Source organism: Mercenaria mercenaria, chromosome 19 (genome assembly GCF_021730395.1).
Source record: "Mercenaria mercenaria strain notata chromosome 19, MADL_Memer_1, whole genome shotgun sequence".
Classification (NCBI taxonomy): domain Eukaryota; kingdom Metazoa; phylum Mollusca; class Bivalvia; order Venerida; family Veneridae; genus Mercenaria; species Mercenaria mercenaria.
The window spans coordinates 28,866,784-28,889,964 of NC_069379.1; the positions used below are offsets into that span (position 1 = coordinate 28,866,784).

The window sequence follows — 23,181 nt, forward strand, 5'->3', positions numbered from 1 at the left end:
ATTAATTAATTAATTAATTAATTAATCAATTAATCAATATGAAATTGTCAAATTAAAAAGGATAAAAATCTCCTTCATCCTACGTGTAAGAAAACATAACTCTCGTGCACCACGTCCACTTTGCCTAAAAACTTTCAAACTTCTGAATTCCGGAAACTTCCAAAAACCGAACTTTTAGGCTCGTCCGGAGGTCGTTCGGTTTTCGGAAGTTACACTGTATTTCATTTAAACTATGAAGTGTCGCTTTTAAGTATTCATGTTATCAAAGACGTCTATGTTCTTTTTCCACTTTTATTTTTAAGCACAATTATATTAAAAGAATAACCGTGAATTTGAAACGTGATTTGAGCTTTTTTAGATCTTAGGTCGTCTGTGTTTTATTCAGTTCCGAAAATTTAGCGTTTCCGTAACGGTAGATTGCTTTTAATTTAGAACTTTGCATCTGAGAACACATACGTTACTTTTGTATTTGACATTAGGGCATCTAACCACTGACTCAAGCATAGGCCATGTTTCAAGTACCGACAATTCAAACAAATATCCGTCATGGTCAGGATGGGGACCATGGGAATGCCATAATGAACTAATCACATGCGTAATGTATCGGCACAGAAATTGTTCTGATGGATATGAAGTGGATTGCGAGAAAATTGGCAGTAAATCTTATGAAATGAGCCAGTGTGATGACAGCTGTAAAAGTAAAAATAATCTTATCTCCTCCTATTATGCCTAGAGCAGTTTTTGAAAATTTCTGCACATGGAACACCTGATATCTTCTAAAGCGAGAGGAACCATATTGTTAAAACAATAAACTGTGGATGGTGATTTAAAATTTAAACAGAACCATATATTTCGTAATAAATTTAGTCTTTTTCGACGTCAAAACGTTTTTGAAATGTCACACAATTAAGATAAATGTACACGGTTAATGAAGCAAGCTGATTGTGTTATAAGGAGAGAAAGAACTAGAATGGACCTCGTTAAGCATTCTAAGACAATCTTAGTATTTTCTTCTTAAAATTTACCTACCAGCTCTGAATACACGATGAAAGCTATTAAAATGTTTATTGGTTGTTAAATTATATATCTTACAGATTCGTTAGTAAAAGCTACAACAACTTTATTACCAGATGCATCTATGACGTCTTTTCCCATATTACGAACGAGTACCCAGGCGCCTTCTTTTATTTCTGTCGTTACAAAGACGTCATTTGCGTCTTTTGATCAGTCGTCTGTCGTTATACCATTTACAAAGTCATCAGTGACGACTACTTCTCCTATTACTGATATCCCTATATATTGGTTGGAATGGACAGGCTGGGATTGTCAAGAAACACCGGTTTGGTGCTTTATGAAAAACACTAGAAATTGCTCAACGTACAACCCAGGTGACTGTGAAGATAAACTGGGAGGCAGCCATTACGAAGTTCATACATGCAGAACAGAAATATGTCCAGGTAAATCTGACAATGATCTTACCAGGAAACGGACAGGTCTTTCGATTACACTCAGTACATCTAAAACTAAAAAGCGCGAACCTTTGTTTATCGCATTTCTCAAACATAAGATCAATATTGTCAAAATTTACTAAACATTGACCTTTCTTTCAAACACATATCTTTGGTTTGGTTTTGTTTTGTTTGAGAAAATGTCATGCCGAAGGCGAGCTCAAAACTATAGTTTATGCATTCGCAAACAATACTTTAAATTTGTATAATTCAATATTTAAAAAGGAAGAATTAAATCCAGACAGCAATCACTATCGCATAGTGTATTCCAGTTCAAGAACCTTGTTGACGACAGTATACAGTTTTGTATTTTGTTTTACCATAAAGTTACCATAGGGATTTTTAAACATCTAAAACATCAAAACGAAGTATATGTCTTATTTGTTTTGAAATTTCCTGCAAACGAAGTGTTTTATAGTCAGAAAATGTTCTTTTTATCGAATTAAATGAAACACAAAGAAAATGCAAGGTTTTATCAATGTAAAAATAGGAAGCGAGTGATTTCACTGGCGAAAGGTACACGTTTATTAGCTTAAAATTGGTTTTAAGATCTGAAGGTTTGATTTGTTTTCTAAGTGTACAGTATCTTGGACCGTGTTAATTTGTTTCTTTCTTTAGAAATGTGTTTTCGTATGACAAAGGCTTAGTATACCACGTTGCACTTTTCATGCTTTTTCCTAATTAATCTATTGCGTAAAGTTGGACATATCTTTTTAAATATGAAATCTGATTATTTTAACTAAAATTTGTCATAATCATTAAGGTAAGATATTCACTGTTCAAAGTTTGAATAATGTTACTTTTTGTATTCTGATAGAATCACAGAACAACTGTTGGTGGACGATTTGCTCTGATACAGCCTATGCTGAAATAAAAAAAGCCTGATGCTAGGAAACATTAGCTATAGATATGAATTGGCCAATAATAAAACAAGTACTCAATTGCAAAACACAATGTGTTTCAATGGAAGCGAATTCCTAGTATGTCTGTATATCTTATTTGTAGCTCACTGGCTAGAATGGGGCGAATGGAGATGTAAAATGGGAAAAAATGGTTCTTGCAATATGACACGGACTAGAGAGTGTTCTACGGGCTCTACCGAAGCATGCGGACTAATATCTTCAATGTCACTGCCATGTGAGAGGCAAGTTTGTCCAGGTAATATATAATGTGCATATGGTAAAAGCACTTTTGGAACCCTTAAAACCTTCAGATTGTATCTATATTCAAAGTGCGTTTTCTACTTTACATTTATTAAAACATATAGTACAGCTAATGCTTCAAAGAAGTCAGAGAATCCATTATTCGAATAGTATTTTTTATTGTTTTATTAAAGTAAATCATGTGTTATGGAAACAAAAAATAAATAACATCGATTCAAGTCACTGTTACACAATTTATGTGATGCAGTGAAGTTCTGTCATACTGTACTGGATTATGCTAGAATGTTCGGGGTGGATCAGGGATCACTCGCATGTTGGAAACGTCGTCAATTTAAACCAGTTATAAAAGCATTTGCTCATTTGACTTATACTGAACCTTTAACTGAATGGGTGGGCTTCAACAGTTATAAATGAAAAAAGTAAACTTGTCGTCTTTTAAAAACACTCCGCGGTAGTCTTTGGAAAAATAGATTTATATTTGAATTTTATTGTATTCTTAAAAAATTAGAATAGTCGATATATTGTTAACATACGTTATCACGCTCTGCACCTCAGCAAACTTTCAGACTGTTTCTGTTATACACCAATTTCGGAAATACTGACGTATTAAAATTACATGTTTGCGAGTGCGTCTGACAGTCGGTCCGACTGTTTGTCCGTCATAAGTCGTGTCTGGAGCATGATATAATAAATATTGAAAGTATTGACTTAAATCTTAACATCTGTAGATGGTGATGAGACGATCTGCAGAGTGCTACGGGTGAAATGTTAAAGCCGATATGTGAGCTTAAAGGTCATTTTATCACTCATATTTGTTCGGCGCATAACTGAATAACTATTCGATGAACTGACTTTAAACTTGGCATATATGTCGGTTGCGATGAAAAGATGTGTAGGGCGTATGAATCGGGTCAGTATATCAAATATCAAGGTTACAGATAGAGCTCAAATGTCAAATTTATCCGTCAGTTGTTGTGTCCAGAGCAAAACTTAATAACCATTCAAGGTATTGACTTCAAATCTGGCATATTAAATAATGTGCAGAGCGCATGAACCAAGTAGTTAGGCCAAGTAGTTAGGTCAAGGTAAAATTCATAGCAATATGAAGTATTTCTGTCATATTTTGTGTCAAGAGCGTAACGTAATAACCATTCAATGGATTGAAATCAATTTGACAAATATGTAGGTGGCGATGAGACGATGTGCAGAGCGCATGGACTTGGTCGGGATGTCAAAAGTCAAGGTCACATATTGAATTAAAAAATCAAATCTGTCAACTGTGTTTAGATATTTTAAACTTTAAATCTGTTTATAAAATTAACTTAAAATTAGAAATATAGGATGATGGAAATGAGGCAAATTTGGGAGGGCAACAATCCAAATTACTCCCGACCCACACACATTAACCCATTCACTTTTGACTGATTCTGTCAAAATTTCTCAATCCCCACCCACCGTCAATTTATACCCACCTCCAAAACACACTCCAAAAACATTTTATTAGTTGGACCTCCTCCCTCTTTGGTCTAGAACTTTGGACGTATGTTGCCCTTTTTTTACAGAGCTCTCGTTTCAAATCGCTTCATGTTTGATTAGGATATCATTAATTTTATGGAAGAACTTTATTTTACCTTTGAGTCTCATTAAAATGTTATGCATTTCAGACAAGTTCGAACTTCATCAGTCGGGTCGATGCAGGGGGTTTAGTAAGTATTATTCTGTGTCAGCGTGTACATTGTTTTGAGAATCGTATGATATTAATCGTAGCATATTAAGATATTTCAGTTTGTCTGGACATAGACAAATGTACGGTAAACTAAAATGGATGCATTGAAAATTATATGTTTAATCAAATGTTGTACTTACTTACATTCTATGAGCCCTGTTTTAAAACAAAATTCAAGTAATATTAGAACGTCGGAGGCTTCATTGAATAACAGTTTCAATAGTCTGTGGCGAGTTGTAATTCTGTGGATGTTTTCCCAATAATATGAAAGGTTTTGTTTGTATGAATGCTTATGTGATACCTTTAAAAATCCATTGGAATCATTTTTCGGCCATCAGTGTGGCAGCCAACTTTGAATTCAAAATGCCTGCTATATTTCAGTATGTATTCCCATATATGTTCAATCTAGTTTTCAAATTAACTTCTATTTCTAACTAAAACATAACATGCAAACGTATACTTCTAAATGGTAAATACTTGCATTTATATGTTTTTGTTTAAGTTTTAATCAAGTATTAAGAAAAAAAGATAACCGCGTCGGGAATCGAACCACGGACCGCCGTGGAAATAAAGACAACGTCGTAACCAATAGCGCTATAGTGAAACTAGTGAATTATGGCTTCAAAATGTAGATATTTATAATAGAGACAGTTTACCTGGAGTAAAGCGTTACAAACGCTTTTCGATTTTCATCGTAAAAAGTACTAAAACAGCAAATTCTCCTGTGTTTTCGTAATCAAGTTTTAAAGCCTTCTTATTATAATATATATTATGATAAGAAATATAGCATTTATTGCCAGATATCTAAAATCTATTTTTGTTGTTGCCGAACGATCTGGAGACCAGTCTCTTTAATTAGCATTAGCAGGTTTGAATTACTTTAAGTTTAATAGTAAGATTTTATTTACTTCACAACAGCGGGTGTTAAGTGCTGTATGGCGGCCGTAAAAAGTCGCCCCGACTTCATCTCAGTGTTGTTATATTTTCTGGTCCTTCGGGATCATTGATTTCAACTCATTTAGATTTGAAGATTGAATACTGCTTAAGCCGGTGCTAGGGGTCGTGGACAGTGTTGCATATTCCATTACTGCTCATGAACAGACTCAATAACACCGAGTCTGCAATTTTCACTGTTTGCTTTGTTCTCGGTGCTTCCGAGGGATCTACTTTCCATATTTTATTTCTTCAGTCTTACACAAACAAGCATCGTTACAAGCCAAACTTCAGCACATGAACTTGTTCGTGTAACATGTGTGCATCTAAATTTGGATATAAATAGGCATTTCTGTATGAAATATGACGAATGCAACCCCCACTCCCCCACATTCTCCCTGTATTTCATATCTCTTTCATTTTCAATGTAACGATTATAATCCAAGGGATATATCGTGGGGGGGGGGGGGGGGGGGGGGTCAACGTATTTTGCATTTTGCTGCATTTTAGGCGAGAAAAATGCTAATTGCAGTTGCAGATAGTTTACAATGAAAGAAGACGTTGAGAAGAAGTGCAGCGTACAAGGGCATAACTTTTACCACACGTTTTAAGGATATCTCCACATATTAATTTCTTTTATATAGGGCATAAGTCTCTCAGTATCTAATTACATGTATACAGACTGTATATAAGTTTTATATACCTGAAAATAATTTGTTTATTTTTTATACGCAGGTTTTGAAAAGAAAAACGGGACGTATAATGGAATGCTATTATCCGTCCATCTGTCTGTCCTTCAACATTGTCTGTAAAAATTAAGTGTAATTGGTGTAGCTTTCAAATTTGCCATTTCGACTAAGCACCCCTTTGGAAGGATCCTGTATGTTTTTGTGTTAAGTCGATCAAGGGTCAAGGACATATTGACCTGGAGACTAAAAGAGTTTCCACCACATTGAAACAAGGTGTAGTGTGCAAGTTTTGGAAGGCTGGCTTCAAGGTTAAGGTTACTGTTAAATGTCAAAGTTCATATTCATGACATGCACGAGTCCGTTAATTATAAATGATAGGAAGAATCTAAATGAAATTGCAGATTACTTTGAGGACTTGGGTACAATGCACCATCTCTAAAGAAATGTCAAAATTGTACGTCCTGCAATTCTACATCACACTTGATTTCTTTAGTTACTCAAACAAAATACTTCAAATACTACAAAAAGGAAGGCAATATATTTAATAAAACACATTCTTGGGTTTGAGGATTAAAAAGGAAACATTTAATGCAATTAATTTGTAATTCTGAAACTTACATCATTTTGACAATCTACAGCTTAAGTCCGTAAATTATGTTATTATCCGGTCTGGTAATGAATATGTTGGTGAAATAAATGCAATGAAACGTTGGTATATTTATGACTCGCTTGACTTTCAATTCAGAGAACCAGGGCTCAATTATTAGCAGCCAAGCACTTGACATTTATGAGGTGCTCTTTAGAGTAGACCACCCAGGTTTGAGATGTGTATTGGTTCTTCCAATGAAATAGCGCTACGTGTGCATTGATGTTGTACACTAAGCACATTATTGACTAGAGAAGAGCTAAGTCCAGTAAGCCAGAAATGACTGTTTCTAAACGATTTCCCTCTTTCTTTTACTGAGTCTTTCTTCCCTCTGTCGCTCTAGTCAGATCGCCTTGTGTCCGTAGAGAAAGAGAATGAATTTGGCATCCGGTGTGCCTGCCTCTGTAGATAAACGTGTTCATAATGGACGTATGCTGAGTAAACCAACAAATCTATATATAAAAGCAATATAATATCAGTCAAAATAGTAAAAAAAGAAGGAAAAAGACTGCAATGTTACCTGTTGGCTGAATAGTAAGATCTAAAATGACTGAACGCATCTGTGTCATTTATAGGCAAATAATTGTCCCTAGGTAGGATCACAAGACTTTTGTAGGTTCCGCACAAGAATAAACGCAAGTTAAACACGAAGAAAGTTTATGTTTCATTATACCAGTATGAAGATATGCTATTAATGTACAAACAAATGAATAATAATTGTGATATAAAACGAACTGAATCATAGGAAAACTGGTGTTCTGTCTGAAATCTTTTATAAACTTTATAAACTGACATCTTTATGTTGTTAATTGTACATATATTTTAGTAAAACACATACATATATCTGGTTATATATATCACTTTTAAATATTTCTAATTGTCAAACTTTATATTGGATAGAAAACTTCAAGAGGACATCGGTAGAACAATCAAACAGCAAAACTGTCGTGTATACAACATCAAACAACAAAATGTCACTTGTACCAAAATATTTTTGCAATGGGAGGTTTAAGAAGTAGCAGATAAAAATCTTAAATTAGGGTACACATTTATGTATATGTACAAATCAATAAATATCCCTTAAAGAGTGCGCTTTGTACAGGGATTACATTTTCATGCACGACTACGAATTTTGTCGTCAATATAAACTCGCTCTGTACCTTCGATAACTTTTTAACAAACAACGATAAACATTCAAGACCAAAAGCCAAGTGAAGATAATTTATATGGCCACAAACTTGGCGTTGTCGTTTGAAATTTTGTATATAATAAACACACTTATTACTGCGAAATATGTCCTCTGTTTAGAGACCGTACCATAGCTCTTCGCATACTTTGATTTTTCAAACCAAAGTGATTTTTACAAGTGCACCGGTTACGATAAAAATGTAAACAACGGACTCTGTCTATAAAACTTTGAAATGAATGAATGACAGTCAATCTTAGTCATAATACTGATTGACAGTGAATGCTTATGACTCCATGTGTTGCAGAAAGGTATTTAGTTTGTAACTGTAATTTTCCACCAATTGAAATCCTCTCAGGGGCCTCCGTGGCCGAGTGGTTAGAGTCGTTGACTTCAAACCATTTGCCCCTCATCGATGTGGGTTCGAAACCTCATTTGGGGCGTAGAATTTTTCACGTGAGGAAGCCATCCAGCTGGCTTACGGAAGGTCGGTGGTTCTACCCAGGTGCGCGCTCGTGATGAAATAGTGCACGGAGGGGCACCTTGGGTTTTCCTCCACCATTAAAGCTGGAAAGTCGCCATATAACCTAAAATTGTGTCGGTGCGACGTTAAACCCAACAAAATAAATAAATAAATAACGAAATCTTCTCAAAACTGGTAAAATAATTACTTATATTTGGACAAAACTCACCGTCTTTGCCGTTCGACAGCTGCAAAAAGGGCAAATATAAAAGATTCAGTGTAAGTAATATTTCACTGGTACTACCAGTTAGTAAGTTCATACTCTGAACAACACGTCAGAGAAATTTGGGCAGAAGTGACCGATTATGACGTTGGCAGCATTAGAATATATTTTTTCTTTACACAAAAATTGCCGTTAGGTAACAAAGCGAATACACCGATAATCCGGAGTACACCGATTATTGTTCCAGTTTACGCAATGTAATCCAGCAATTAAACTGCACAGCTATTAGCTACTGCTGTTATAGGGAAGTGGTAGAGTGTCTGCCTTAGGTGTGAGAGGTCCTGGGTTCGAGTTCCAGTTAGAGCTTAACTATTTAGATTCTGCTAAAGCATAGTTTTGCTGTTAATAGACTGTTCCAGATGTTCTAAATGTTTAGCGCACAGTATCATGGATCAGTATTTAGCAATCCAGACCAAAGTTGAATGTTAAATCAAATGCACCCAATTAGAAAATATTGACTATATTACGTCCCTTTGATGTTTATGCTCTCCATGTTCAAGGAGAGTTACATTTCCTTGATCACAAAATTTTCGTTAACATGAAAATATTAAATGCTCATAACTCCGCACTTCTGGTTAAGATATTTTCTATATTTCTGTTTTTGAGAAATATATGGACATTTGTCTTCGTTTCAAAGCTTTTTAACTTCAAACCTATGATTTGAAAAACTGTTAGGTCAAAAAGTATAAAAAAAAACATAACGCCATCTTGAACTGCAAACAGCATTTTCTCGTCTAAAAAGCAGCTAAATGCAAAATACGTCCACCCGCTATCTATATGAATTTGAAATACAGTGTGCTCCGGATGGTTGGTTACAGTCAAACTTTAAATAAATACATGCAGTTTAATACAATCTTATATTTTTCACACACTGAAACATTTGATGTGCGTTTCTAACAATCAGCCAATGAATAAATCCTGAACGAGGCCTTATTATAACATTTTCTTGAAGAAAATATGCATGAGCTATGACCACTTACTTATAAACATGTAAAAATTTGTTCAACAAAGCCAGCCTAATGGGAAAAGAATTTTCAAATCTTCTTCCTGTCTACAGATTGCTTTAACTATTTCTTGAAATGTCGACTAACTGTTAAGACTAGAGTTGAGTATACAAAACAAAATGCCGCAGAACAAAACTTAAATGCTTTTACTTCCTTGACAATATGCGGTATCAGGAAATGGTAAACAACCACATCTAAAAGACATCTTTAGTATTGTATGCAATTCCTGAGATAAGACAAAATTTACTACACATACTGACATGTATAAATATTGCCAATTTAAGTCATAAATGACTCTTGCTCAGTATTATTAGGTTTTACATTACTTTATTCTCTCAAAATCAACGCCTTTGGTTCTCTTTTGTAGCCCTAATCATATTTAATTTATCTTGGCGCATTAATGTTAAACTTGAATAAATAAGTAAACTGGGCACGTCAGGCTTACATAATACTATGTTAAGTAAATGTAACTCCTTTTGGAACCCTTATTTATTTAACATTCCATGTTCAGTGATGTTACACCCGCTTTTTGTCATACATTGGTACATTAACAGCGTTAAAGTTTAAAGATATAAATAGACATGCATGGAATATGTGCAAATATTGGCAAGCTACAAGTTTCAAGGAAATATTTTGGGCTAAGTTAAATTACTTAAATGATTGTTAACTTCTGTTTCAGATGATACTAGTTGTACAGACGTTCCAACTTGTAGCATTATTACGGATATGCATCAGCTGATTTGTCAATTTAAAGATACGGCATCCAAAGATTGTCCGAAGGCATGCGGATGTTGTGAAGGTGTGTTTTCTCCCCATAAATATTACATTATCAGTGTACATCCTTATATAAAATCGTTTGGCGGAAACCTGAATCGACGCAACAACAACGTCGCCTAGGAATAACAAAATCAGTTTCTGTGCCGCCAATAACGTTTCTGTTAAAAATCCATAGAAAGCCTCGAAAATACGCGTTTTCTTTTCTTATTATTTCACCCAGAATTAAAGAGCATTTACACCCTAACAAGACATTTAAAGACACTAGTACACAATTCATCTGCATGCTATATAGAAACAAAGAGATATTTCCTAATATGCGTTGGTATCATAATTTAAGTTTCAATGTCATCTAGGCATTAGTGGGTGGTATAACTAGTTACTGTTTTTATTTGAATGTTCATTTTTCCGTACGCCTTATATACATTCATATTAATTTTATAAATACAAATAAGTTCCTTAAGCGCTACATGTAAGTAGCCAGACAGATAGCTTCCCAAACTTACATGTTTATCTAATTTCCATCTGCGTTAAATAAACAGCCACACTTCCTCAGCTGTCTACTTTACAGAGGTTTATGATGTGATTTCCAAGACCTTGAGCCTCATACCAGCCTTTGTTTTCTTTGTTACAGAGGAGGCACATTGGTCAGAATGGAGTGACTGGGAGTGTCAGAGATTGGCAAACTACACCTGCAGAATGATACGGACAAGGAAATGTTCAACTAATGATACAAATGATTGTAAAGGAATGTCTGAAGTAAAAGCAGCGTGTTCTCACAGCATTTGTCAGGGTATTATCATCATATTACTATGTTCAATGCTTTTTTGGAATTATCATGGTTAAATGTTGATATATTTTTTAGTCCTTTCGGATCATGAAATTTATTTAATCTTCCTGTATTATATAATACTTCTTAATCATGTTCTATAGCACATATTTAATTATTTATTATTTACACTATTGTTAAAAGACACGACGTTTAAAGGAAGATTCCTACGTGTTATAAATACATAATTTTGTGTATGCAATAAAATATCGAAACGAGCGTAAAGAAAAATTTTTATAATATGTTTTAAAAGGAAATTCGTAGGATTTTGTTAAATCTTTCGACGCACATTTCTGCAGGTTTAAAATACATATAAAGATGAATGCTCTGGCCAGAAAAGAAAAGAAATCTCTGTGACCATTGGTGTAACCCAACGGCGTTTGTATTATTTATAATATCACTGTATAATTTCTATGGACAGAAAAAAACCCCGTTTATTATCGTATAAGGAACAATGTGGGTAACGATATAAAGGATGTCGCTTTCCGCGATACTGTATGCGCAATGTGATGTCATTTATAAAGAGATTAACAAGATGGGTCGTTTTTTTCAAAGTTGGGCATCAAAATGTTAAAACAGACTGTAACATATAGCTGAAACAAGTTCTTATGACGGTAAAAATCCAAACTGAATCGACAAGACTATATGATTTTCACTGGATTTAATGATAATTTGAATAGAACCAGGAACTGTATTTTGATTGGAAGGCGAATTTACAATTGAACGTGGGGGGTCTTTTCGGTTGTTCCATTTAGATATTGCACGGATCAAAGAAGTCCAAATGTACTTATTACCCGTATAAACGCACAACAAAGCATTTAATTCCTAGTTAAAGTGATTTGCTATGGAAACGGGTCCGTAATGACAATCGGTAATATCCGTGCATTTAAGTATTCTCGCATGCTATATAGGGATCTTTCTAGTCTGGTGGTTTTAGCCCTTGAAAAAAGTTTATGAGAGCCTGAATGTTAATGCTTGGAGATAAAGACTTTATTAAAGTTTAAACATCCCTGGTTCATCTGGGTGCTGTCTCCAAAAATATATAATTATTATATGAAAATTATAGAGGTCAAAAAGTCATGCATTAAAACTGATATTTTCACATAATTTTTGGCACTGATGCAATGATTCATGAATAATTTCTCATTATACTAGAATTGATTTACAATATTAGGATTAAATAAACCATACACTTGTATCCAATTAATAAATTATGACTCGCACTCGAAAACGTATTGTATGCTCAAATATAAAAGTTAAAGGTCATAGGGTATGTATACAGAACAAAATAGCTAACCGCATTTGCTAATTTTCCAATATTTTTGTAAATTCTGAAAAAATTGAAATTTAGCATACTTTTAGAACAAAGTATTGTTAATTATTATTATTATTATACCAGATTTATATAGTAACATGATAAAATTTCAAAAATATTAAACGACGCCAACATATAGATTTTATTCAATTTACTAACTCACCCCGTTTGTAAAATGTCACAAAAACACAAAAAAAAACAAACTGTGTTTTAGTGAACAAGTGAATACCATTTGTAAGAATAAGAACTGTTCATACAAACATTTTTTTCTAGCCAATGGTTAAATATGACACGGATGGTGAATGCTGGTTTTAGAAAAAGCAAGTTAACGAAGTTATTTCATTATCTTCGCGAAATACGTTTTCGTTTTTAGTATGATTGTGCATGCACATTGTAAACATGTATGTTTACTTTTTGTGACATATCAAAAATTGGTTTAAATCGTAAAATGAATGAATATTATATCTGAAGACGTGTTTTGGTTTTGTTGAAAGCTCGACATTTTATCAATTACATATCGTTCTGAGTGTACATTACATTTCAAGAAGTATTTTGTTTGATGTAATTTTTAAGATATTGGCAAATAAATATGAGGGACACTTAGCTATTTTGTTCAGTATATATTAGTTATATACAATTTTAGGAAAGCTTTCATTTTACAGATAAAAAACGTCCCAATAAATCTTTATGTAATATTTGCATAGTTACATTTTATGATGAAATACTGTTGAAGTTCACATTCCGGCAGGGCAGATTATAAAGTTTTAAATGTTTCATTTCGTTGCTTTATTAGCTCGACTTTTCGAAGAAAAAGCAGAGCTATTGCTCTCGCCTCAGCATCGGAGTCGGCATCGCCGTTGGTTAAAACTTTTGATTAAGTCAAATATAAATGTACTATCAAAGCTATTGACTTGAAACTAAAAGTGGTTATTTACTATCAAAGTCTACACCAGCCAGGAGAAATAATTCCCATAACTCTGATTTGAATTTTGATGGAGTTATGCCCCTTTTTGACAAAGAATTTTGGTTAAAGTTTTTGATAAAGTCAAATATATCTGTTACTATCAATGCTACTGAGTTGAAACTTTAAATAGTCTTTTACTATCAAAGGCTACACCAGAAGAAATAAACTCCCTAACTTTGGTTTAAATTTTTACAGAGTTATGCTCCTTGTTAACTTAAATCTTTTGGTTAAAGTTTTATAAAGATTTTACTGGCAAAGTTCTAATTCGGAGTCAAGCAATGAGAAAATGTCGAGCGCACTGTCTTACGGACAGCTCTAACTTGTTTTAATTCGGGTTGAGATTACTAAACCAATTATTTCTGATTTCTTGTTAAGATAATTTACTTTATCTAACTAATGTAATCAGTTTGATCATACAGATGCTTCTCAGTTTAAATGTCACAAAATATATGTTAAAGATCCAAAGGTCGCAGTAAGTGCTATGAAGTATAAATAAACATGATCATATTGCCTACCGAAAAGATGAATAGCCTTGCATATAAAAGAGTATTATTTATCAACTACATCAATGTTTTATTGATAAACCATTCAATTACGTTAATATTTGAAAAAAAAAAAAAAAAAGAAAAAAATGCCAAAAACTTATTCTTTCAATAAAATTGTTACTTGCGTCTGTGTTCATATTCTGGAAATGTAATAGTGTTAATAGCATTTTATATATCTATCAGAACCAATCGTAATTTCACATTTGAATTAGTTCTAAAACTGAAGAAAAACATATGATATAAAAGGAAAGTAATTTCATCTACAAACAAAAAGGAAACTTAATTTGGGTGCACGTGACCTTGACCTTTGCACATGTCATATTGTTTATATATCAACAAAAATTGCAAACCAATATATGCATCATGTAAGGATGATGCCGGCTGTATGTGGGAGTCGGACAAAAAAAATCAAAACATGTACATGTACCGGTGCTTGTAAACTCGTGATTACAGAACAATATTCAGTATTGTTAAATAATTCAATATCTGAAATTAGCAGAATAGCAGCATAGGGTAAAGAGTTCATATAAACATTCGGAAATATTAAACTGCTTTCCTATATGAATACTCAACTAGGTTATCGGTATATAACTCAACATTTACTTGGTTTGATATAAAAAATTTAAAAAGGTAGAATTTCTTGTTTAAAGTGGATAGTGGACGAAAGTCCCCACCTGTAATGGATTGAACAACTTATTTCCAGTGAAGCCCACGGCAGGTGTGATATTTACCTTCCCAGCATACATTTTAGACCGATAGTGCTGGAAACAGTACCAGAACTGAATACTGGGCGGGATATCAGCCGCAATCTTAAATCGAACCCGGACCGCTGTAGCCCAGTCTGCTAACTTCTGCGCCACTCACTCTCTATCAATAGAGAGTTTTAATGCACAAAGGAATAATGTAATTAAGTAACGTATGTACCAATAAGCTGCATCTGGCGAAAGAATGCACTTTAAAGTAATTTACATAAAGAATTATTCAAAAGTCATTTTAAGATGCTTGTTAACTAAGCACTGTAACCTAATACTCATTGTGTAACTTTGAAAAGTTTGTCAATCTTAAGTGTTAATGTAACGTAGATTTTGGTGAAATAAATGGTACGCTAAACAAAGCATGATATACTAGCACTCAGTGGTAGACAGTCATTGCTCAAAGTATGGTAAATTATGGGAGGGGGCATTTTGTTTATTAAAATTATGTAAAAGCGACTTGTAATAAGAACTCACAACTATATATAAATCGAAATAAAACTTAGTTATGCAGTATATGTTTTCAAAATTAAATATAAGTATCGGTACATATGTTACCACGAAAGCATGCTGAAATAAAACAAGAGGACCGCCTTACGGGTGCAGATGCTCATCTGATATTTTTGTCTCTGTATGATAGAAAAAATATTGTCATGCCCATAATATTTTAAGTTTAAAAGGGGTCGTAATTCTTGCGAAAAATAATGTAGAGTTACTATACATGCAGCTTTAAACGGCGAATAACTGCTCCAAGTTTTAAAGCAGTGACTTTGACCGTTAATGAGAAAAGTTGACCTAAACGCAAACTTTAAGCAAGAAATCTGATATTCTCTAAGTCCAAAAGGGGTCATAATTCTTGCAAAAAGAAGGAATGAGTTATGTTTCTTGCTTTACAGAGTCAGTCTTTGATGGTTGATAAGTGTTGCAAGTTTTAAAGCAATAGCTTCGACAGTTTTTGAGAAAAGCCGACGTAAACTCAAAACTTTGAACTTGTTCAAAAGAGGCCATAAATCTTGCAAAAAGCAGGATGGAGTTATGTTTCCTGTTATACAGAGTCAGCTTTTAATGGTTAACAAGTGCTACAAGTTTTAAAGCTATAGCTTTGATAGTTTAGGAGATAATTAACCTGAACATAAAACTTAAATAGGAAATTTGATATTTTTAGTCCAAAAGGGGCCATAATTCTTGCAAAAAGCAGAATGGAGTTACGTTTCTTGCTGTGCAGAGTCAGCTATTGATGGTTAACAAGTATTGCAAGTTTTAAAGTAAAAGGTTTGATAGTTTAGGAGAAAAGCTGACCTTAACAAAAGACTTAACCAGGCAACGCCGACGCAGACGCCGACGCCGATAACGATCAAGTGATGACAATAACTTTCAAACAAGAGCTGTCACAGAAAACAGCGCGCTTCACTATTTCGATGCTGGATAGGATAATTTATCTGAGGAAACTGGAGCTGTCATTAGGGTGATTTCATTGGTGGATGAAGATATTGCACAATAGCCTGAGTCAAAAATATTAAGTAATAAGAGAGGTAAAGACAAAGTGTATCAAAAAACTGTATAAGTATATTTTAAGCAAAAAGGGAGCATAATTCATTAAATATTGGTGCAAAAGTTATGCACTTTTATGCACCTTTGTCATATGATGTGGGTGATGAAGTGGAACAACTTCTTCAAGTTTGAATTAAATATGCATTTCATAATTATAACAGAAATATAGTGAAAATGCATCAAAATTAACCTTACGTTTTAACTAAAATGGGGCTTAATTCATGAAAAAATGTACCAGAGTTACGCACCTTGTGCCATATGATATGGGTGTTGATGTTGAACAATTATTTTAAGTTTGAATCAGATCCATTCAGCAATAAAAGCGATAGAGTGAAAGTGCTTTAAAACTTTAACCTGAAATTCTAAGTAAGTTGTGCCAGTGTTATGTACCTTGCTTCATATGATGAGGGTGATCATGTTGAACAACTATTTTAATTTCAAATCAAATCCATTCAGTAATAACACAGATAGAGTGAAAGTGCATCAAAACTTTAACCTGAAAATCTCAGTGAAAAGGGAGATAAATCATGAAATATTGGTATCAGAGTTATGACCCTTAGGTTAGATGATGTGGGTGATGATGAGGAATAACTATTTTTAGTTTGAATCAAATCCATCAAGTAATTGCAGAAGTAAATAGAAAAAAGAGAAAGTGTAAAAAATAAAATAACCAAAGTTGGGACGCGGAAAGACGCCAACGCCTGGTCGAGTAGGATAGCTCTCCTTATACTTCGTGGGTCCATAGCAACGTTAACTACAAGTTAAGTCGGATTAAAGTGTTTTTCATAGCAAATGTATATAGCACATTCAAGTGTCAGGAATACGTATTTGTTTGTAAAGTAAAACTATTTTTCATTGAGTTAGCACCTTTTTTTGTAACAGACCTTACAACTAGCTTATAAAGTTATATCATTCAGCTGAAATATTAGTGATTAGGGTGTCAGCCGCTCAACACGGGGGTCATTGGTTCAAGCTACATTAGGTCACGACCACACCTCATACGACACCAAAAGAAAATAGGTAAGGGTAGAGTTCTCGGGAGCACAAAACGCCACAAACACAGCCTCAGGGCCACGCTATTGTAAAGTATGCCTACAACAAAAAGGCTGTGACGTAAAAATATTACAGACGGGTTGCTTCAAACATCCAACAAGTACATTTTAATTTTATGAAAAATATAGAAAGATAGGGAAGGAAGATGTAAAGGGTAGAAAGGGGGCGGGGTTGGGGAAGCGGATTAAAAAGCGATTCAAATAAGCCTCAAGCTTTTATCATTATTGAGCTAAAATAAATCAGTATAAAACAAGTCATGATTTTTGATCAGATTCGATGTTCTGTGATCGTGCGAATGTGATAGCCTGGTTGTTTATAAACTTCCAAAGGATCTGTAGCTAGATTTTATTGTCATGTCCATTGATAAATCTTTGTAACAATATAGTTTAGTAAGCCAATGTACTTAAACTTCATTTGTACAACGCTTATTATAAATAGAGGATAATACATGAGTGTCTTTTCATATTGAATTTATTAAACGAGCTGAATAAAATAATAAAATGCGAGTCTCTGCCGAGCATTTTATCAATTTTATTCAACGAGTTTAATAAATTCAATGTGGAAAGTCACAAATGTAATATTCTTTTTATCACATGTTAGCGTTTCTTGTCGAAACATAAAAAACGATATTCTTTTACTATATAAACAAGACAATTTGACCAACTTCGCCTATAGTATAAATGACGTTGACGTCAAAGCTTTATTACACTAGTGTATTATCATTTTTATTTAATGGCTTTGTTACACTCCCGCGACGTCAAACAGGTGATTAAAATTTAGATATCTCGGAACTTCTTTACCTCAAAATGCTGTCTATTTCGAAATAAGTTTTAATTCCCGAGCATACAATACCATTTTAGGTAGGACTTCGGTAATCTCTAAATATAACGCTCAATCCCCTGGAATTCGATCTGTCTAGTTCCAACTTCTCATTTTCAAAATAGTTTTACACAAGTAATCCATGGATTGCCATCTATATTATTAGTGTTTAAATAATTCTGATTTCTTACAAAAGGCAGACCACTTTTAGTCATAATTTGGACAGATTACTTCCTATAGATATACCTGTGTGAGTTGTGAAGCGATAAAGGACGTCATAGCTCTCTTTCTTGCAAAACTTAAATTCAGTACTTTTCAGCATGGCTGCTTTTATGTTCTTTTATCTAATTATTGTATCTTTCAGCCTTACCTACTCACGTGTCAACAATTCTGCCAAACACAATTGGGTCCATATCAACGTTGACAACAGGTTTAGTTGCATTGAAGAGTTTTTAATAGCACATGTACATAGCAAAGAATCAGGAACACGTATTTGTTTAAATGTAAAGTAAAACTCTTGCATGAGGCGAGCGGTGGTCTAGTGGTTAAGGTGCCGCCCGCTCAATCCAGGGGTCATGGGTTCGAGCCCCACTGGGGTCACGACCATGACTTCTCATATGACACCAGTACTGGTTTTCCAGGAAGCGGACTCGAGAGTGGTTCCAATAAGCTTGAAGCTTTCATCACAATTGAGCTAAAACAGATTAGTATAAACTAAACTCTTGCATTGAGTGAGCACCTTTTTATAATGGCCCTCATAACTAAAGTCTGTCCCATCTCGTCGGTAAACATCAACTTGGATGCACGGTGACAAAACTGGTGCAGCTATCGGTAAAGTAAATAGCGTTAGTTAAACTACAAAAAAAGTCACACTGGAGAATTTCAAGGATTTTTCTCTAACTACTCGAATTGTTAAATGAATGCCACATATATATTTTTCCAACGGCAGCTCACTGTTGTAAAAAATCGGCCCCCATTTGCGTTTACTCTCTAAAAAGGAGGAGAACATGAATGTTTACGTGAATTACTTGGGGAGCTACTCATAATGGATTTAGAAATGAATAATCGTCGTTTTTGTACTAAAATACCTTGAAAGATCAACAGATTGAACAGTTCGTATATTCAAAACAAAATTCAAATGCAAGGAGGACAAATTTACTCACATGCAACTTGCAAATTCCAAGTTAACTGTATGCTGTATCCCAAGGTCCGATTTAGATTTCTACAAATTGTCAATTCCCCATTTATATTTCCACCGTCCAATCGGAATACAACTTTATTTTTGTTCTATGTCGAACAACTACACTCAGTAAGTGGCACTCTAGATGATATTCAGACACCATACATATGAAACAATGCGTTGATTACACCATTTTTCATACGCATGGCTAAAAAAATAACCCGTATTCTACGATTTAAAAATCCTTCCTTCCCGTTGAATGTATTTCAAAGAATTATCCTCGATATATCACCCTTTCCAAAAATAATTTCCATAAACATACAGCTTTGAAAACACTACTATACCTTTCTATCGCGTCCGATTTGAAAGTGACATCACAAATGACATAAAACTGAATGACGTCACAGTGGACTTGCCTTAAAGTATTGCTTATCCAACCAGTGGCGTACGCTTCTATAAGGCATGGCAGGCCTGAGCCTGCAGATATCCGATAAAACGAAAAATAAAAATTCTAAATAAGCAATAAAAATGGAATGGTAAGGCGGGTAAGGCTATAGGAGCTTATGATAATCTAAAAATCCGTATTGAACATGTAATTAGAGCTTATTAGTTTTATTTCCATGATTGATAAAACAGATACCAGTAGTTTAACTTTTATCTCGCTCGTATACCGCGGCCCCGCAAAATATCACCCTGCAACTTTGTTAATGTCGGAAAATAGACATTGCATACAGCTTGTAGTTAACATTTTAAAAGCGCTTTTTAACCCTGCACTAAATATTTTGGCACTAAATTTGAAAATGGCATCATCGGGTCCGCCTTATCCTGACCAATGAGATAAGAGAGATGATTAGGGCCTAATTACGACGCATATGAAAAGAAAAAAATGTTTAATTTGCCCACAAAGCAGGCGAAACTGAAATCTATTTCCATTGAAGGGATTTCAATCTGGAATCCTTTTTAGGCGTAAATGGACGCATTACCAAAAGTAGGTCATTTTTTGAAACATGTTTTAATCGGCAAAACACTACACGGTAAAATCCTTTTTTGTTTATAAAAAGAAAATGTTAAAATATTAGAATGATCCTTAAATCACTTAAACTAGAATTTGTATATTAATTTGATTTGATACAAAGAAGGGCCATACTTATAAGTCTGCATTATTGTGCAACCATCTGCTTTCGGAATAAAAGAGGATCTTCCGGTCTGTCCCTCTTTTTTGTCGCTATATGGAGTTTTTACCGGTGAAAATCACAGCAAAAATTGAAGAAATCGCAGACCACAGCAACAGAAAATCAGAATTTATTCGTACGTACGAACAAATTCCAAATAAAATTTACAAATTCTTGTTCATTTCTCACATTTTTAAATGCAATTTGGAATTTTGTTTGTACGTACGCACAAATCCTGGTTGTTCGTACGTACGAACAATAATCCATATTCTGCTTTTTTCAGTTCTGACACTCTGTTCAAACAGCTCAGATTTGTTCGTCCGAACAAAATTCAAAATTGCTTTAAAAATTCTTTTTCATTTCTTACTATCATCTATTCGTACGGACGAACAGCCAGGATTTGTTCATACGTACGAACAAATGAGAGAACTGAAAAAGAATTGATTCTTTAAAAAATGCAATTTGGAATTTTGTTCGTACGTACAAACAAATCCTGGTTGTTCCTAAGTACAAACCATTTTTTAGTTCTGACATTCTGTTCGAACAACCCAGATTTGTTCGTACGTACGAACAAAATTCCAAACTGCTTAATAATTCTTTTTCATTTCTCACAATCATTTGTTCGTACGTATGAACAGCCTGCATTTGTTCGTACCTACGAACAAATGTGAGAACTGAAAAAGAATTGATTGATAACAAAAAAAATGCAATTTGGAATTTTGTTCGTACGTACGAACAAATCCAGGGTCTTTATGCAAGAGATTAATTTTTAGTTCTGACATTTTGTTTGAACAGCCCATATTTGTTCGTACGTCCGAACAAAATTCCAAATTGCTAAAAAAGTATTTTTCATTTCTCACTATCATTTGTTCGTACGTACGAACAAATGAGAGAACTGAAAAAGAATTGATTTTTAAAAAAATTCAATTTGTAAATTTATTCATGCGTACGAACAAATCCAAGGACTGTATGCAAAAGATTTATTTTTTCAGTTCTGACATTTTGTTTGAACAGCCAGATTTGTTCCTACGTTGACAATTTCCAATTGCTTTAAAATTTTTTCTCACATATTGTTGAGTACAAATAATGAAAAAGATTATTTTTATTCATTGGATTTTCGACTACGAACATCAGACTGTTGCAAGATATTTTCAGTTTGACATTGTACAGCCCAGATTTGTTCGTACTTCCGAACAAAATTCCAAATTGCTTTAAAAATTCTTTTACATTTCTCACTATCATTTGTTCGTACATACGAACAAATGAGAGAACTGAAAAAGAATTGAGTTTTTAAAAAATGCAATTTGGAATTTTGTTCGTACGTACGAACAAATCTTAGTTGTTCCTAAGTACAAAATGTAATCCATATTCCTTATCATTTTTCAAAAAGCTCCAAGCTTTCATTACCATTAAGCTAAAATAAATCCATATACGACAAATTATTTTGTATGATCAGATACGATATTCTGAGTTCGTACGAAAGTACATATATATGTTTTTTTTACAGAATTGAATGGTGTTGGTACCAAGTGCAAAATGTTTGGTACGTATTTTACATATAAAACTTCAATCTTTATACTCAGTAAAGTGATTATTTTACATATAAAACTTCAATCTTTATACTTAGTGAAGTAATTTTTTTAATGTAAATATATATAAAGATAAAAAAAGCTTTGACGCAAGACTGGACATGAACAGCAAAATAATTAATGATAACGTAACATTAACAAAGTTTTGAAAATTCAGGATTTATTTTTTTCTCATATAGTAGAAATATATTTTACCTGAACGTGCAGAACTACCAAAATGAGACGTGAATTTTATATTTTAGCAAACAGTTACTCATTAATTAGCACTTTTTAAAGAAGTAGCGATGTACATTCTGTACAAACGAGGAATCCGGTACCTTAAGGTATTTGCTATATAGTGTAAAGTAAGGACCCTCAGCAATGTCAATGGCGGAAATGACGGAGTAAGTGCTGATCACTCCTCCTTTTCAATGTGTTAATAGATATAAGTCGTATTGTATAAACAGGAACATGATCATATTGCCTACTGAAAAGATGCATAACCTTGCATATAAAAGGTATTATTTATCAACTACATCAATGTTTTATTGATGAACCATTCAATTACGTTAATATTTGAAAAAAAACAAAAAAAAAAACAGAAAAATGCCAGAAATTTATTCTTTCAATAAAATTGTTACTTGCGTCTGTGTTCATATTCGGAATGTAATGTGTTAATAGCTTTTTTTACTTCGAACCAAACTAATTTCACATGTAATTAGTTCAAAACTGAGAAAAACATAAAATAAAGGAAAATTTAATTTATCTCAAAAAAAAAGGAAATTTTAATTGGGTCACGGACCTTGACCTTTGCACTGTCATATTGTTTAAACTGAAAACTTTATATTCAATTCCCGAAATTAAATGCGAAACGCTCTTGGATGCGATGATTTTAAATCAACTTGGACGTTGTATGTTCAAAACGGGGTTAAGCGCAAAATTCCTTTTTTTTGGGTTGCGGGGTTTTAAAATTTTTAGTTGAAATTTGGTCTAAAAAAACGTGACTATACTTTAGATTATTCCATTAAGCCGTATTAGTTAATCCTGCTTCAAGTTAA

The 23,181-nt window shown here is 33.6% G+C and overlaps 1 protein-coding gene across 4 annotated transcripts in view; it reads left to right on the forward strand.

The window, feature by feature from the left end:
* Window positions 1-22,730, forward strand: part of LOC123541812 (A disintegrin and metalloproteinase with thrombospondin motifs adt-1-like) — a 49,910-nt gene extending 27,180 nt beyond the window's left edge. For 3 of the 4 annotated variants that reach the window (XM_053531651.1, XM_053531650.1, XM_053531649.1), the window contains 8 exons: window positions 480-698; window positions 1,095-1,457; window positions 2,514-2,666; window positions 4,336-4,377; window positions 10,281-10,400; window positions 11,010-11,168; window positions 18,568-18,633; window positions 22,063-22,730. In XM_053531651.1, coding sequence (XP_053387626.1) covers window positions 480-698; window positions 1,095-1,457; window positions 2,514-2,666; window positions 4,336-4,377; window positions 10,281-10,400; window positions 11,010-11,168; window positions 18,568-18,633; window positions 22,063-22,190 — 1,250 coding nt within the window. In that variant the 3' untranslated portion in view covers window positions 22,191-22,730. The remainder of the gene's footprint in view (window positions 1-479; window positions 699-1,094; window positions 1,458-2,513; window positions 2,667-4,335; window positions 4,378-10,280; window positions 10,401-11,009; window positions 11,169-18,567; window positions 18,634-22,062) is intronic. The other variant, XM_053531652.1, reaches the window with a different exon arrangement.
* Window positions 22,731-23,181: the final 451 nt, after the last annotated feature.